This window comes from Typopeltis vanoorti, chromosome 7 (assembly GCF_054136105.1).
Source record: "Typopeltis vanoorti isolate ZY-2024b chromosome 7, IOZ_Tvanoo_1.0, whole genome shotgun sequence".
Taxonomy (NCBI): Eukaryota; Metazoa; Arthropoda; class Arachnida; order Uropygi; family Thelyphonidae; genus Typopeltis; species Typopeltis vanoorti.
This window is the reverse complement of record NC_143555.1, coordinates 26,898,298-26,915,354: the sequence shown is the minus strand read 5'-3', so window position 1 is coordinate 26,915,354 and position 17,057 is coordinate 26,898,298. Positions and strand designations below refer to the sequence as shown.

Sequence of the window (17,057 nt, the reverse complement as noted above, 5' to 3'; positions counted from 1 at the left end):
GTGATTCATATAACAATATTCTTGAACTTTGCAAACACATTTGACAGATTACCACAGGACAAGCTGCAGAAGATGGTATTTGATAACAGATTGGTTAGATGGATTGAAGAGTGGCTCTCTCAACAATATCATCAAAGTTGCGTATGAGGGGAGAAGTGACCCAGAAAAGTAACCAGTGGCATGCATTCTTAGGCTCTACTGTACTACTTATTTATTAATATTTCATGCGAACTGACTGGAGATCATCTTAAACAGCTTTCCGATGATGTAAAGCTGGGACAAATTATAAGGAGTCGTGCTGATGTTAATTCCCTTTAGGAAGATATGGTAGTCTTCCAGCGTGGACAACTGAGTAGGATTGAAGTTTTAATATTAATAAATACAAGGTGCTGCACTCTGGAGTGCAGAGATGTAAGACTGGGTATTGCATTGGTGAAACTGTGTTTAGCTTCAAGAAGAGGACGAGATTTGGAATTTTTGGGAGATGGCTGACTCTGAACTAAAGTTCCAAGGGCATGTTTGAAGTAGCGCAAAGACTGCACATCATATTGCTGCAATTACAAGAAGTGCACTAACAAGAAAGGATAAACAGGTGGTGTCACTTATGCATAAAGTACAGGTCAGACCACATATGGACCGAGATTTGGTCACCTTGTTTTTACTGTAGTGTGGAAACATTAGAGAAGATCCAGAGATGAATAACCAAAGTAATATCAGGACTCTGGGATGTCGTTTAGTAGTTAGGAGGAAAAGAGGCGATGTGATAGAGATGTTTAATTTAGTGAGTGAATTTAACTGAATTAATACAAAGGGGATTATAAAAAAAGAGAGGAGAACGAGAGAGGAAGAATGATGGGCCATCTGTGGAAGTGTAAATGTATGGTGAAAAAGGATGTGAATATATAACACAAGATAATTAATAATAATATTGCATATAACATCCACAGAATCTAAACACTCAACCATGGGAGTCTCACACTATCCATACAATATTTATTGTACACATTCAGTGAAAAAGTATTAGAGTCTGGCAAACTATCACACTCATTCACCACTCTCAAATAGCAGAGTTAGTAAGAACATCTTATCTGATGTTCTTACTAACTATGGTATTACTCAATCTCCAAAGGATCACTCCCTGTTCTGTCAATCCAGACAAGTGCTGAAAAATTTCCTCTGCATCTATCCTATAAAACCATTTTAGTAACTTAAATGTTTCTATCAAAGCCTCTTTTTTTTTCACCTAGCAATCAACTTTTGCAACTCACAAACTCTTCTATTTCCACTAGTTCTTATCAATGAACTTTTGCATCCTACAATCTATCCTCATCCACAAGAGATCAGGTGAGCAGATCTGTGCAGAGTAATCAAAAATGTAGCCTTAATCAAGATCAAAGTCTTACAAAGAAGAATGATAACTTCCATCCCTTTGGTTTTAGTATGTTCTTCAATAACAAAATAATCCTATTTGCTATCTTGGCCACTTCTGCAATATTCCTTTGAACTTCAACTCCCAATCCCCCAAATCCATAACTTCATGAATGTAGAAAACACTTTTAATCTTTTCAATGAGAAATCCTTTCCAATTTTTCACATTAAACATGCATCTATTATCTTTTATCATAATGTCAGCTATTTATTTATTATTATGTGACACCCCCAAAGACTCATCAAGGAAGGGCACCTATTTTACACTCAGTCTCCACTTAATCCACTAACTACAGCTAACTGCCACCACAATCATCGCCTACACAAACACCATCTACTGCCCACCACTACCACTAGTATTTTTTTGTCTGTAAATTGTGCGTGTTTTCAAGGCCAATTTGTCTATATGTGGGATGAAAAACCCCCAAGTTTCTGGGAGGAAAAAACCCTACTACCTCCATATGAGATCAGCTAACTCAAATTCAAATGAAAAAAAAAAAACATTTAAGGATTGCTCCTATCATGACTCTTGTAGAATCAAACTTAGGCCTGTTCCAATTGAAGGGTGCAATGTACCATTCTTCCAATTGCACTACAGAGGCACTATTTACTTAAGTCAGTCTTCATTAATTATTACACTACCCAATTTTGAAGCATCAGAAAATAACTGAACATCTCCCTTCAAATAATTTCCTATCTTATTATAGGAAATGATTTGAAAAATGGTATAAATTCCACAGCAACACAATATGTTACCAATCACTGCCTTTCTCCAACCTTCTAATCCTTCATATACCACTCTCTGATATCTGTCCTTTAGCCACCCATATATTCATATTGCCTGCTTTATTTTCACCCCTTGTTTGAACAATTTGTGTGAAAGAGTTCCATATTGGAATCTGTCATTATGTATTTGCAAATTCAGCTGTGCCAATGTACAGTCATTCCCTTTATCCCACTCACCATCACTCCATTAATGGATTTTGTCAAGGAAACTGTTCAATGGCATCTTCATCAATTTAGACAGTTTCAAAAGTCATCAAAATGTTCCACATATCAGAACAAACACAGCACTGTGCTGATAACCGTAGTGATGTGATCACCCACTTTAAACAAAGGTTTCGAAAATGAACTTTTACCTGAGATAAAAAAAAGTGCAGCTACTTTAACAATGAACATACAAAATCAAAGGTTCAATAACTCCATTTTGTTACAAGTCTGTTTGAGAAGAAGGCTAGGTTGTGCACCTGGTGTAATCTTTAGAGCACATTTCACTTAGGACTGGTTCCAGAAGGATACGCTATTAACAACTTCTATTTTCAACAAATAAATAGAATCAGTAGTTAGTATTGTGCATGAGCATTACTGAAATCAAACCAGCAAAAGTGAATGTTCAATTCCCATAAGACAGTGAAATCATTCTTTGAATCTTGCATGAAAAAGATGCTGCATCTACTTCACCATACAGATATATTAGTGTTCTAGCACCATCAGATTATCACCTGTTTTCTAAAGGGACGCTCAATTTCAGTGCAGACAAAGCTGTATCAGTGTCAAGAAAGCAGAGATTGTTGTGCAATATGAAATTTGTTTTGTGAATGGAATAAAACTGCAGATATATTGTAACATCATGGAATAATCACTTACATTTTTATAAATAATGTTTTTAATTTTATAACATGTGAAAAGGAAACCAGAAGGATTGCAGTAACTATCGTGGCATCTCTCTGCTCAGCCTACCTGGGAAAGTGTATGCTAAGTGCCTGGAAAGACGGTGCAGGAGCATAGTTGAGTCAAAGTTACAGGAAGAACAATGTGGTTTTCGTCCTGGTAGAAGCACAACTGACCAAATCTTCACTTTAAGGCAAGTCTTTGAGAAATCTTGGGAATATGCCAAGAATGCCTACACATGTTTTGTGGACTTGGAGAAGGCATATGACCGGGTTCCTCGGGATAAGCTTTGGTAAGTAGTACAGGTGTATGGAGTGGATAGCCAACTATTAGCTGCCATCAAGTCCCTGTATGAATGCCCAGAGTTTTGTGTCTGGGTAAACAGCACAAAATCTGAACCTTTCACAGTCTCCGTTGGCCTCCACCAAGGGTGTGTTCTTACACATCTCCTTTTCATATTATTTATGGACTGGATTGATAGTCACAGCCGAGACAGTGAGTGTGTCAGAATTGGAAGATGTAGCATTGGACGTCTGCTTTTTGCAAATGACCTAGTTCTGCTTAGCTCTTAAACAGATGACCTCCAGCAGACCCTGGATAGGTTTGTAGCTGTTTGTGCAGACACCGGAATGAAGATCAGTGTGGCCAAAACTGAAACATTTATGGTCTCAAGACAACCATCCCAGTGCACTCTACATGTAAGTGGAGTCCCAGTGAGGCAGGTGGAGAAGTTTAAATACCTTGGGTCCCTATTCACGAATGATGGAAAATGGGATGTAGAGCTAGATACTTGAATTGGCTTAGCAAGCTCAATATTGCGGGAGCTTGGCCATTCAGTAGTATTGAAGCAGGAGTTAAGCCAGAAGGCAAAGCTGGTTGTCTTCAATACAGTCTATGTCCCCATCCTCACTCATGAGAGTTGGGTAATGACCAAAAGAATGCGGACACGAATCCAAGCGGCTGAAATGAGGTTCCTTCGAGGGGTTGCGGGGCTGACAAGACTCAACAGAATCAGAAGCTCTGCAATTCAGGAAACTCTCAATACTCAACCGCTGCTTCTCCATGTTGAGAGATCACAGTTGCGTTGGTACTGGCACCTGGTCAGAATGCCACAAGAGAGGCTCCTTCAGTAGACCCTATTTGCCAAGCTAGAGGGTGTTAGGCCACGTGGAAGGCCAAGGACTTGCTGGATAGATTATATCCAAAACCTTGGGTTGACACGTTTGGGAATCCCACCAGAACACCTGAGCTTGGTGGCAGAGGATCGTGACCATTGGAAGTTCCTCTTGCAACTATTGCCCCCACAACTCAATTAGGAAAGGTGGGCCTTGAAGATGTATATATGTATGTGAAAAATATGTAGGTCAAAATTCAAAATATTTTGGATTGCCTTTACTAGCATTTCACTGTTATACCCACAGGCCTTTGTTACAGATCCCCTCAATTATCACCGATAGCTCACTGTATGAATGTTCTAGTGTATATAATTTCAATATATGGAGTAAACTTACATGAGGCAATTTTCTGTAAAAATTCCAGCAGAACAAATGTCCTGAGGACAAGGCCACTCTTGAGAAATCTGATTAACAATTGCTAATGACACTCGATCTGAACGGTTTCGTTCGATATCTAACGATACCTTTTCATTTTCCAGCAGCTCTTCAAACTATAGAAATAAAAACATTTTATAAATCTTGGAGTCACTGAGATATAAGTAAGAAATTTGAATCTAGTGTTTAAGTTACAATGAAAAATAATTAAAATATACATTTGGGAGAGGTAGAAAACCTCCACAGCTCTGGCTAACAGTGATGTCCTGTGGCCTGGAAAGACCTGAGTTTGAATCTCATCGAGGATGTGAAGACCATTTATAAGGGATTTTAAAAATTGAAGGTGAATTGTCTGCTCTTGTAAGGAGGTGGATGTTTCCCTGCCTGCTTTTGGAAACTTTTTTTTTTTTTATTTTTTAAATCCTACACGATAGACAAACCAGCTGAAAATGGATGCAATTCAGACACCTACATGTATTGCTGATAGGATTAACTGTTAGCTTATTAATTATATTTCTAAAAAAGCCAAGTTACTTGGCCATGACAGGAAAAAATTAAGGGAATATCACCAATGAAATGTTATATGTCTATCACTTATTAAGCATTGTGGATGGGATATGAGTTACAAACATAATATGGAAATGCTGTTAAAGCAAGAGGGAACAAATGCACTTTTTCAATCCATTTCAAACAATCAATAATAAGAGCAATAGGTTCTCACCAGGTGATAAAACTGCCTGCCATTTTAAGATATTCACAAACATCCATGACTCGGGGTGATTTGAACCCAGAGCCTGTTGAACAAAAACCAGATGACATGTGAACACTAAAAGTATGAAAATATGTGAATATCAAATGCATTAAATCTGTATTAGCATATATCAAAATACAATACATTCCTTATTATTTTATTCATGCATTGTAAATGGATAACAGGAAAAGGACAAAAACAATGAAACCAACAAAGTGGGATGCATAATGCAGTGAGCTGTGGTTGTACAATTAACAGTAGTTAATAAATAATTTTAACTTCAGATTAATTATACATTAATCTTGAATAATTTAAATACAAGAATTTTAATGTTTGTTCTTACATAGTCTTCTTGTATGTATATAAGCTCATGCATGAAATCAGTCATGTGTTTAGTGACCGAAGCAAAAAATATTAATCATTGAACCACAATGCAAAACACACACACACATATGGTTATTCATCTGTGTGTATTCAACACACATATGAATTTAAAACAATTTATTAGTTGAAACTAACAAGTATTTATACATTTATATTTTCACATCATATCTAGTTATTTTGAGAAAAGATTACATTTCATTTCTTAGGACCTTGCAAGATCAGTGTTACCATTCTTAAAATGAAGCACTCAAATTTAGGAATGCTTACCTCACATCAAGTTTTTCATTTTGATTGTCTTATCCTTCATCACATCAGGATATATCATTAATGTTTAACCTGCACTTCAGAAATCTTGTTGGTAAAAATATTAATATCCCTTCGAGATGGCTGATCACAAATATCAAAACCCATCTTATGTAAACAAAACATAGTGCAAATTTAAGTAATGAATCCAGTGAATTCTGTATTGTTCGAATATCAATAAATGGAGTAAACAAATTACAAAATTTCAGAACCATTTAGTTCTGTGTTTTACCACCAGAGACATAACGTTTCAATTTCTTCTGTGTATGTATCTGTTTATGGACAAACTGATAAATTATTTTTTGACATGATTTATTTTTATTTCCATTCTTCTATTAGAAGAGCTCCAGCTCCAATTATATTCACCATCCTCCCCATCTGCCAAGGCAAGTTCTCGCTATCATGCATAATAGCTTTCCAGTTCAATTTAATTGCAGCCAAATTATTTAAATTTCTGTGAGAGTTCAGACCACTTATAGTGATGTTTTCTATCCATTTCCTTCTAGGTTTTCCTGATGGTATCATTCCTTCTACTCGTCCATTTTGTAGAATTTGAGGCATAAAAACTAATGGGTAATATTTTTTTATTTTGTTTAAAGTTTTTGATGTTAAATACAATATTATTCTGCTTTGTGGTTCGTTTGCAAACAAACTACAAAGAAAGGTAAAAGTAGAAACTATGCTATCCTCAAAATCCTTTGAAAGCAGTCAGTTGTCTTTCTCCACTGAAATTCTGCATATGCCTGTACAACCTACGGTAAAAGATTTGTTTAGTTAGCTTGCTGAAAATAGGTTTCAGTCAACCATTACTTTTCTTTTTTCAATGTTGCCTGTTTTCTCTTTCATTTATTTCTTTTAAGATTCTGATACAAATTTAAACCTCTCATAGCATTAATATAATGCAGCCAGGTGCATGTGTGCATAAATGAGGCATAAAAAAAAATATATATTATAACATAACTATGTAATAAAATTTCCATGGTATTGCAAATATCAAAATAATTAATGAAATATTTTTGGTACCAAGCAAATTTAATTCTTTGTACTTTTAATCTTTTATTGCAGACTATATTTAGATGTGTCTCCTCCACTCTCAAAGCACAATTTCAATTTCTATTAATTTATTTTCCAGAAAAAATTTCAAATAAATTATTCAGATGGAATGGATATCAAGTATGAAAATAGCATGATCTAGAACAGGGGTGTCAAACTAGCGGCCTGCAACACCTCAAGGAAAGATATAAAAAAAAAAAGATCGTTGCTTTTTATAATAAAACAGAAATATCGATTTAAACATTTATTTTTTCGTACAACATTTATAGTTACAATATGGATGCAACAACTTACTATAATATAATTGCAATAATTAAAATTTATATCGCAATTTCAATGTTAGATTCGATCCAGATCAATCGTAAACTATATTTATGCTCTCATTGGTAATTTATAGCACACTGAAAAAATTGAAACTGGCTCACATGACACACAGCATATGTGAATCTAGGCTACACAAGTTTATGATTGCCTGCTACAGTCAATCAGCAATCTATGAAGCATATGTCAGTGTGCCGAATGCGATCCAACGGCACGAGCAACGTAATCTAGCTGTGAGAGAATCCCGTTTTTATTATTTTTTATTTGAAATAGTATAGTGCACTGGTCTACAGTTTTGTGCATTTTTATTCAATAAATTTAGTTTAAATAATTAAAGTAATTATATAAATACATTTTTATATATAAAAATTGTTATTAATAATATATTTATTCACCCAGACAATGTCGCTTTCTAAGACAACAAGAAAATGAAAAAATTGCTGATGAAGGGGGAAAATTTCAAGAAAATGGGAATTGAATTACTTCTGCATTGAAACAAAAGACAAAATTGTGTGCATTATTTGTAATGAAACAATTAGTGTCACCAAAGAATATAACATAAAAAGGCACTACGATAAAATTCACAAAGAACAATATTCATGCTTCGAGGGTAAACTGATAGAAGAAAAATTAAAAAGTATGAAGAATTTACTTCAAAGTCAAAACGTATTTACAAAAGTTATGAAAGAAAATGAATCATCAGTGAGAGCAGTTATCAGCTATTTATTGGCGAAACATTCCAAACCTTTTAGTGACGGTTCCTTGGTTAAGGAGTGTATGATAAAAGCAGCCAAAAACGTCTGTCCCAAAAATGTGCAAGTATTTTGCGATATTTCTTTGTCCAGAAATATCTGTGATTGAAAGAATAACCGAAATGGCAGATAATCTGTGTAACCAGTTGCAAAAAAAAATCTGCAAATGTCAGTGCTTTTCAATTGAACTTGATATAAGTTTCGATATTCACGACATGGCTCAAGCTGCTTTGTTTCTTCGGGCTTGAGACAATAATATGAATATTACTGAAGATTTCTTGGAAATGATTTCCATCCATGGAATGCTGCAGGAGTTCCATTTATAATGCCATGTGCAGGATTTTGGTAAAATGCCAACTTCCTCTGAACAGGCTCAAAGCTGTGAAAACTGATGGTACTCCAGCAATGACAGGCAAAAATAAAGGTTTTGTACCAAGACTTGCAGCAAAGTTAAGGGAAATGTATCCAGACATTCCAAAACTGCAATCTTTCCACTGTATTATTCATCAGCAGATCTTGTGCTCCAAAGTACTGGAAATGAGCAGTGTACTCAAAACTGTGACAAAATACTGTGAACTTCATCTGATCCAGAGACCTCAATCACTGCCAGTTTGCACAATTTCTTAAAGACTTGAAGAGTGAATTTGAAAGGCTACCTTTTTACACAGAGATTCGTTGGTTACCTCGTCATAAGGTTCTAAAAAGTTTTTCTACTTTTAGAGGAGATAAAATTGTTCCTAGAAATGAAAAATCATGATGTTGCATTTCTTAATGATCAAACATGGGTACAAGCTATAGCATTCTTAGTTGATATTACAGGACATTTGAATGATTTAAATGTCAAACTTAGGGGAAAGACCAGTCACTAACACATATGATGCACTGGCAAGTTTTAGGTGTAAAGTGGTTTTGTTTCATAATCATTAAAATAGAATATTCTAAATTATACATTTAGTTTCATAATTTATCCAAGTGTAAGCAAACAAAGTTTGCACCTAAACTATCTTCAGGACTGGAGCAACTTGTGGCAAAGGTCGATCAAACTTCCCATCACTTGCCTTAGCATCCCATAATGGAAAGCATATCTCCTTGCAAACATGTATAATGCTATGCATTATGGGAAGGGTCACTACCCAGACCGGTTTTGACCTTTATTGAGGTCTCTTCAGTGAGAGCCAGACTTTCAACCTTGGTGATACCAAGGTTGAAGCAATGCAGAAGTAATATTTACCTATATGAGTTGCCAAAAGGTGTCACACCTTATTAATAAAATTACTCCGGATTAGAGGATGCTGTTGGAAGTTTTTTCCCAGTTGGTTAGACTACCTTCTTCTTCTTCTTCTTCAACGTTTTGGTTCTGTCCACTGCTGAACGAAGGTCTCCCCCATGATTTCCCAGATCACCAGTTTTCAGCCTCTCCCATCCATCTCACTCCTGCAATTTGTTCTAGTTCATCCCTCCACCTTCTCGGTCTTCCTACATCCATTGGTCTCCACTCTGTTGTTTTTCTAGTCCATCTCCCGTCATTGCATCTGGCAATATGGCCAGCCCATCTCCACTTAGCCTGTTTAATGTATTTTACAATATCCGTAACACCTGTCTTAATGTTATTTTTAGCATACTTCTTTCCATGCGATGTTTTGTTGTTCTCAGCTTTTTCTTTAGGGCTTTGGTTGAAGTCCATGTTTCTCCTCCATATGTTAGGACAGAAAGTATGCACTGGTCGAAAGCTTTCCATTTTAGATTCATAGGGATTTCACTTCTGAATATTTCTCTCATTTTCCCATAAGCCATCCAAGGTGAATTCTTCATTCAATCTCTTTTCTTTGGCACTCCTCAAAGGATAACAATTGGCCCAAATACACATATGAAGTAACTTGTTCTATTTCATGGTTTTCAACTTTGACAGTTCTATGGTTAATATATTTATTCATCATTATTTTTATTTTTTCTCTATTTATTTTTAAGCCAATTACTCTGGAGGCTTCATTTAGCTGATTTAGCCTTGCTTCCAATCAAGATTATCTGCTATTAGGACAATATCATCTGCAAATTTCAGATGATGCAGCCATTCTCCATTTATGTTTATTCCTTTTGTTTCCCAATCGAGGCTTCTAAAGACTTCCTCTAGTGCAGCTGTAAATAATTTGGGAGATATGGTATCGCCTTGCCGGATGCCTTTTTGTATTGTGAACTTTTCACTGTTTTTATATAATTTAATTACAGAAGTTGCATTATTGTAAATATGTTTTAGTGTTTCAACATATGGTTTCTCATTTCCTTAGGTTTCAAGTGCTTTTAGTGTTGCAGATGTTTTAACTGAATCAAATGCTTTTTCGTAGTCCAGACATAAGGGTTTATTGTGTTCAATTGATTTTTCAATGAGCTGTCTTAATGTGTGAATATGGTCCAAAGTATTGTAATTCTTTCTAAATCCAGCTTGTTCACAGGATTGCATTCCCTCTAGTTTAGATTTTATTGTATTATTTATAATTTTTGTGAAAACTTTATATATGGTGGGAAGTAGGTTTATAGGTCTGTAGTTTTTAATTTCTTCCTTATTGCCTTTTTTAAAAATTAATATGAGAAGTGAATTGTTGCAATTTTTAGGAATTTTTCTCTGTTTTTATTAAAGAGTTTAGTCAGCTGTTTGATGACAGGGCTTCCTCCCAGTTTTAAGAAGTCTACCATAATTCCTGGGGCCTTTCCATTCTTCATTTCTCGCAGTGCCATTTCCACTTTGCCTTGTAAGATCTCAGGTAGGCATCATGTTCTTCCTAACTTGAGTTATCCATAGATGATTCTTGGATGTCACAGTCTTTGTCTTCATAGAGTTCAGTATAAAATTCCTGAATTCTTTTGATTATTGCATCTCTATTTTTTATAAGTTCACCATTTTTAACTCTTACAGCAGCTATTTCCTTCGTTCCACTGATAATGTCCGTCTTAGGACCTTTGTATTACTATTGTTTCTTTAATTTCCTTAATATTATATGATCTAAGTTCATGTTTCATCCTTTTACGTATAGTTTTAGAAATTTCTACATATTCTATTTTATTGGTGTCATTCAAATCTCTTTTCATATCTTCTTTTCTTCATCAGATCTAAGGTTTCCAGTCTTAGTTTTTCCTCTCTTTGGTGTCTTTTTGCACCTCCTATTTCTAGTGCATAATTCAAGATAGATTTTTTTAATATTTCATTAGCATCATCGATAGTAGCAGCTGTGTTTAACTTTTTTAGTTAATTTTTGAGTGATTCTCTATAACAGCTTTTATTGTGATAGAGGTTTTGTAGATTCACTAAATTGGACTTTTTTCTTACGAGCTTATTCCGTTCCCATTTTTTGTCGATCATACTTTTGCCCTTACTAGTCTGTGGTCACTTCCTGTATTAAATCTATTAAGCACTTCGGTATTATTTATTATATATCTTCTGTTGGATAGGTTGAAGTCTATTTCATTGTAAGACTATACATTATATATTTAGTTTAATCCTTTATCCAAGTGTAAGCAAACGAAGTTTGCGGATGAAGCATCTTCAGGACTGGGGAGATTTGTGGCAAAGATGGATCAAACTTCACATCACTTGCCTTAGTATTCCATAACGCAAAGAACACCTCCTTGCAGACATGTATAATGCTATGCATTATGGCAAGGGTTAGTACTCGTGGTAAAGATGGTATGACTTCACCAAGTGAAAAACTTTCAGCAACTGTCTATCTCTAATCGAGAGTATTATAACAATAAGGTGTGACACCTTTCGATAACTAGTATGCGAAAATATGACTTCTGCATTACTTCAATCTTGGTATCACCTCTGGGTCTGGCTCCCACTGACGAGACCTCAATAAAGGTCAAAATCGGTCTTGGTAGTGGCCCTTCCCTTAATGCCTAGCAGTATACACATCTGCAAGGAAATCTGCTTTGCATTATGGGATACTAAGGCAAGTGATGTGAAGTTTCGTCCACCTTTGCCACGAGTTGCCACAGTCCTGAAGATGTCTTGGGTGCAAACTTTGTTTGCTTACACTTGTATAAAGGATAAAACTAAATATGTAATTTATAGTCTTACCAAGTGAAAAAAAAAAAAAAACATTCAACACCATTCTCTAATCCAGAGTAATTTATTAATAAGATGAGACACCTTTTGGCAACTCGTATAAGCAAATATGACTTCTGCATTGCTTCAACCTTGGTATCACCTCTGGGTCTGGCTCACACTGAAGAGGCTGCAATAAAGGTCGAAACAGGTATGGGTAGTGACCCTTCCCATAATGCATAGCATTATGCATGTCGCAAGAAAATGTGCATTGCATTATGGGATACTAAGGCAAGTAATGTGAAGTTTGATCCATCTTTGCCACGAGTTGCCCCAGTCCTGAAGATACTTCAAGGGCAAATTTCGTTTGCTTACACTTAGATCAAAGATTAAACTAAATATATAATTTATAGTCTAACCAAGTGAAAAAAAAAAAAACTTCGAATATTCTAAAATACTGAACAATAAGAATCAAAGTTTTACCTTTTCTCAATATTGTCCCAAACTAGAAAAGAATAAAGAAGAATTCAATTGGCGATTTAAAGATTTTAAGGAAACAGAAGAAGTTTTTTTTTTTGCTTTTTGCAGGTTCTTTCTCCTTTAATTTCAAAAAAGCTCCTATTTCTATTCAAATGGAATTTATTGATTTCCAAAATGATTCCATTCTAAAATAGAAATACTAAGAAGTCGGTGTTCCAAAAATATACACTCATTTAGGTCAAAAATAACAAAATAAAAATGTTTGCAGCAAATATTCAATGTTATTTTGGAAGCACCTATATATGTGAACAATTATTCTCATGTATGAAAGGTAACAAAACAGCCCACACATCAAGACTAACTAACTGGTGCCAATCTTTCTGCCATAATGAAGGTCATATGCTCTCAATCTTTGAGTCCAAATTTTAGCAAGCTGCTTAACAATAAACGCTGTCAGGAGTTGGGAAAAAAATAAAATACTACAATTAAATTACTTAAAATTACTATAATTATATTATGTTATGCAAGTGTATATTTTTTTACCCCAAAATATTATCATGAGACATTTAAAAAATTCTCCAAAATATAGGTATTTCGTCCCCAAAAGAAAAGTATTTTATTTCAATACAAAAACAAAAAATTTCAAACTAACAGGAGGTCCTGTAAATTTTTGTGATGGTTACTACTGAGACTTTATACTTTATAGACTGTATAAATATTTGATTTGTTCAAATAAAATTTAATTTCAGTTTAATTTGATTTAAATGCTATATATTGTAAATATTAATATAATTTTTATATTATTTTATGCCTTGTAATGACGGAATAAATAAAATTTCCATTATTAATTTTCTAGTATATTTATACTTATTCTTTCACTTCCCTATGGTTTTAATTAGTGCAGCTTGTTTTAGTCTAAAATTTTTTGGGCCCGCTTGAAAAGCACTTTCATGACAAATGGCTCGCGGTCCAATTGAGTTTGACACTCCTGATCTAGAACAATGACTCTTTGACTCTATATAGGGAAATATGAATGTAAGAAAGACAGGACTGTTGGACAACTTTTCTATATTCATGATTAACCTGCTCTTCCCCTTTTTTTTTTAACACTGAAGGAGCTGTTGGATACCATTCCCATGTGTCTGCAATGGTCAATTGCCAAACAAAATCCCATTAATTTTCAGCTTACAGATATAAAAAAAAAAATATATAAAATTTCATTCAAAACCACTGATATGTTTTATCAAACATAACGTGGACATCATTAGAAAACTGACTGATAACACTACATTCAAACAAGAATCATAAGAATGAGTCAAGAAGTACGTGCCTAAAAGCTCATGTCTCAGCTGCAGCTGGGGTGATATGATTGCATTATTAGAATTCAAAGGAGCAATTGTAAAAGTTGTATAGATAATTCACATGTTTAAAGAAAAAGATGATCAAATTTAAACCAGCAAGAATGAAGAATCTTTGATTGGTTCCAAAGAACTCTGTGGCTATCTCAACAGACTAGCCAGGCTTTTTGGAATTCATAAATGCAACAATGTCTTGATGTTCCTACAATTCATTCTTTGAATGTAGAGTTACCTTGATGATGTCCAATGTATGTTGGATAAAATATATCCAAGTTTATGAATAAAATTCTATATTTCGTTTTGCATGTGTAAGTTGCATACTTGTTGTACTAGACATAAAATATATCTAGTAGAGATGTTCCATTATATTTAAAATTCTAGTTGTTACAATTATTGGATTACTAGTTTAAAAACCGCAAAAGGGATAATATTCCATCAAAGTACATTCTTCTCAGAGGCTCTGTCCTCCTTGGATACTTTGGTTCAGTTTGCTTTATTACTATTTATTATACTACAACAAACTCAACACAGTTCACAGATTCATTGTAGGAAGTCTAATCACCAACACATAATGGAATAATACACTTTGCACTTTGATTAAGTCAATGAAAATGTAAAATAAGGATTAAATACTGAAATAAAGGAAAACTTAAAACTCATTCACATTCCTAGCATTTAGAACACATTCCAACTTGGTTTTCCCTTTCAGTCGTTTCTGACCGTAGGTATTGCCTACAAAGTATTCCTGGTGAGATTTTTACAGGATAGTTCACCATTGCTTTCCCCCCCCCCATTTTATCTGGGTTCGATACCAGCATATGGCTGGGATGTATTCATGACTGTAATCCATGTGTGTTCGCAGGGCTGGTTTGCCTGTTCTGGGGGGGACAAAAAACCCAAGTTTCCAGGTGAAAAAACTCCCTACACCTCCACATGAGACTAGCTAACTCACCTTTCATTGAAGGAGACCAAATAAATGTTCCTCACGTCACTGACGGGAATTGAACCCAGGTCTTTCTGACAAAAGGGCTTCATCTATACTGACTGAGCTATGGAGACTCCACATTCCAACAAACTGTTAAATTGTGAATGAAGATATTTATAAATAATAATGCTTCATTCATAATTAACATGACCTACCATATTATAAGCAGGACTTATTTAAATTTATTTCGTTAGTCTCTTGCTTATAAAATGTTATTCATGTAATTTCTTTTGAGTTTTGTTAGGTTTTAATTATGTAATTTTAAAATATATTATAGACATGAAAAGGCTCTATATTAAAGTGTCATTTATTTTAGTTGCTTTATTCCTTCATTAATAATATAAGAAACTTTAATGCATGTAATTTTAATATATCCTGAAGATTCTTTGTGATATCATTGGATTGGTTGTTGTGAGAAAAGATGCAAATTTCTCCTAGCGCATGTTGGAGCGTGAACTACTATATACCAAGGAAAAAACAAGTTTGATGTGAGTCTAACCAGTGAGAACCAGTTACTGGCAGGAAAAAGGAAGGAGTGGATATGAAGAGGAGAGTAAAAGAGAAAATCGAGTAGGGGAGTATAGAGAACGTTAGCTAGAGACTGAAGGGGGATTTTTGACGTGCCGAAAACGGAATAGAAAGGACCAAGAATTGCTTGGCAATTTTTTCAGAGTTGGATTTCTACCAAAACTTCCTAACACCTAGCAGAAGAATAGTGCAGGACATAGAATAATACATATAAGAAAAGGAATCTATAAATCAGTTGCAGAAATAGAAGAATCTTTTAAGTTTGTGTCACTACAAAGTAAAATTCAGTAAGGACTTTAAAGATGTTGTTTGATCTCCTTATGATGCGATGAAGCTATATCCTGGTAAGATTACCTTTACTATACTTAGTGAGAAGTAACGAAAATTAATTCCGCTGAAAGTAATTTATACCTAGTTGCTGTATTCAACAAGTCAAGATTTAATGTGTGATGTGCTAAGACTTTTCCCTCTTTCAGTGACAAATGCTATATTCTTGAATTAAGTGTTCAGTGACTGAATGAGAATATTGAGAAGCCTATTTGTTGTAATTTAGGAATCTGGAACTTACAAGAACTAAATTTGATTGACTGAGCTCAGAGAATTACAAATGAATGTCTGATGGTTCATAAGTTGTATTCTTTCTGAATATCTTGAACTGATTTGATATTTAAAATGTTTTAAGATGTAACCTTGGTCAGAGTGAAGTTATGATAGAAGTTCTTTGTAATAAGAAGAACATGATCTGTTAATATAGTTTTTAATTATAAATTTTAAGCTCAGCTGAGTAGTATAATAGTATCTTAATGAGAGCTTTATATTCGTTTAATTGTAATGTCCCTGTTGGAATACTGTGTTATGATGTAATTTATGTGACACTGCATTAAATAATTTTATTTGAATTGAATCTTGTATTTGCCTGATTTTTTTCATTGCACCGCTCATTAAAATAATTCGAATCTTAGCGGGAACCCTATATAATAAAGAGAACCTCGGCCTAAAATCAGTTTTAGAAATAACCTGGTACAGTTGACGGCTGATTTATCAAAGTTGCTCATGCAATTCAGAATATGGAGTGGCAAAGTATATTATAAGTTTCCTTCATGTTCGGATGATATGTCAGCCTACAACTAATTAAATACTAACGAGAGAGAGTTATAAGACGATAAAATATGATTGAGAAGAAATTACGATGTAACAAAACTATTCGATTTAACATTTTTAAATAAAATAAAATAATTTAATGGACAGAAGAAAACATGCAGTTAACAGATGTAATATGCTGTCCCACAGCCTTAGTTCTTAATGCTGTAATTCTGAACAATATAATAATGCTACATAGATGTTGTAAATACAACCTGACCCAATCACTGATGTTCCACACACCCAAATTTCTTTCTGTACAAACCTCTGTACCTTCTCTAAGGTATCCTCATTCCTTTCAAATCACAGTGACC

The 17,057-nt window shown here is 34.4% G+C and overlaps 1 protein-coding gene across 3 annotated transcripts in view; it reads right to left on the bottom strand.

Annotated features, from left to right (window-relative positions):
- The window catches only part of Epg5 (ectopic P-granules autophagy protein 5), a 923,436-nt gene that overhangs the window by 360,880 nt on the left and 545,499 nt on the right, over positions 1-17,057 (bottom strand). For all 3 annotated transcript variants that reach the window (XM_090395201.1, XM_090395199.1, XM_090395200.1), the window contains exon 30: positions 4,611-4,765. In XM_090395201.1, coding sequence (XP_090251327.1) covers positions 4,611-4,765 — 155 coding nt within the window. The remainder of the gene's footprint in view (positions 1-4,610; positions 4,766-17,057) is intronic.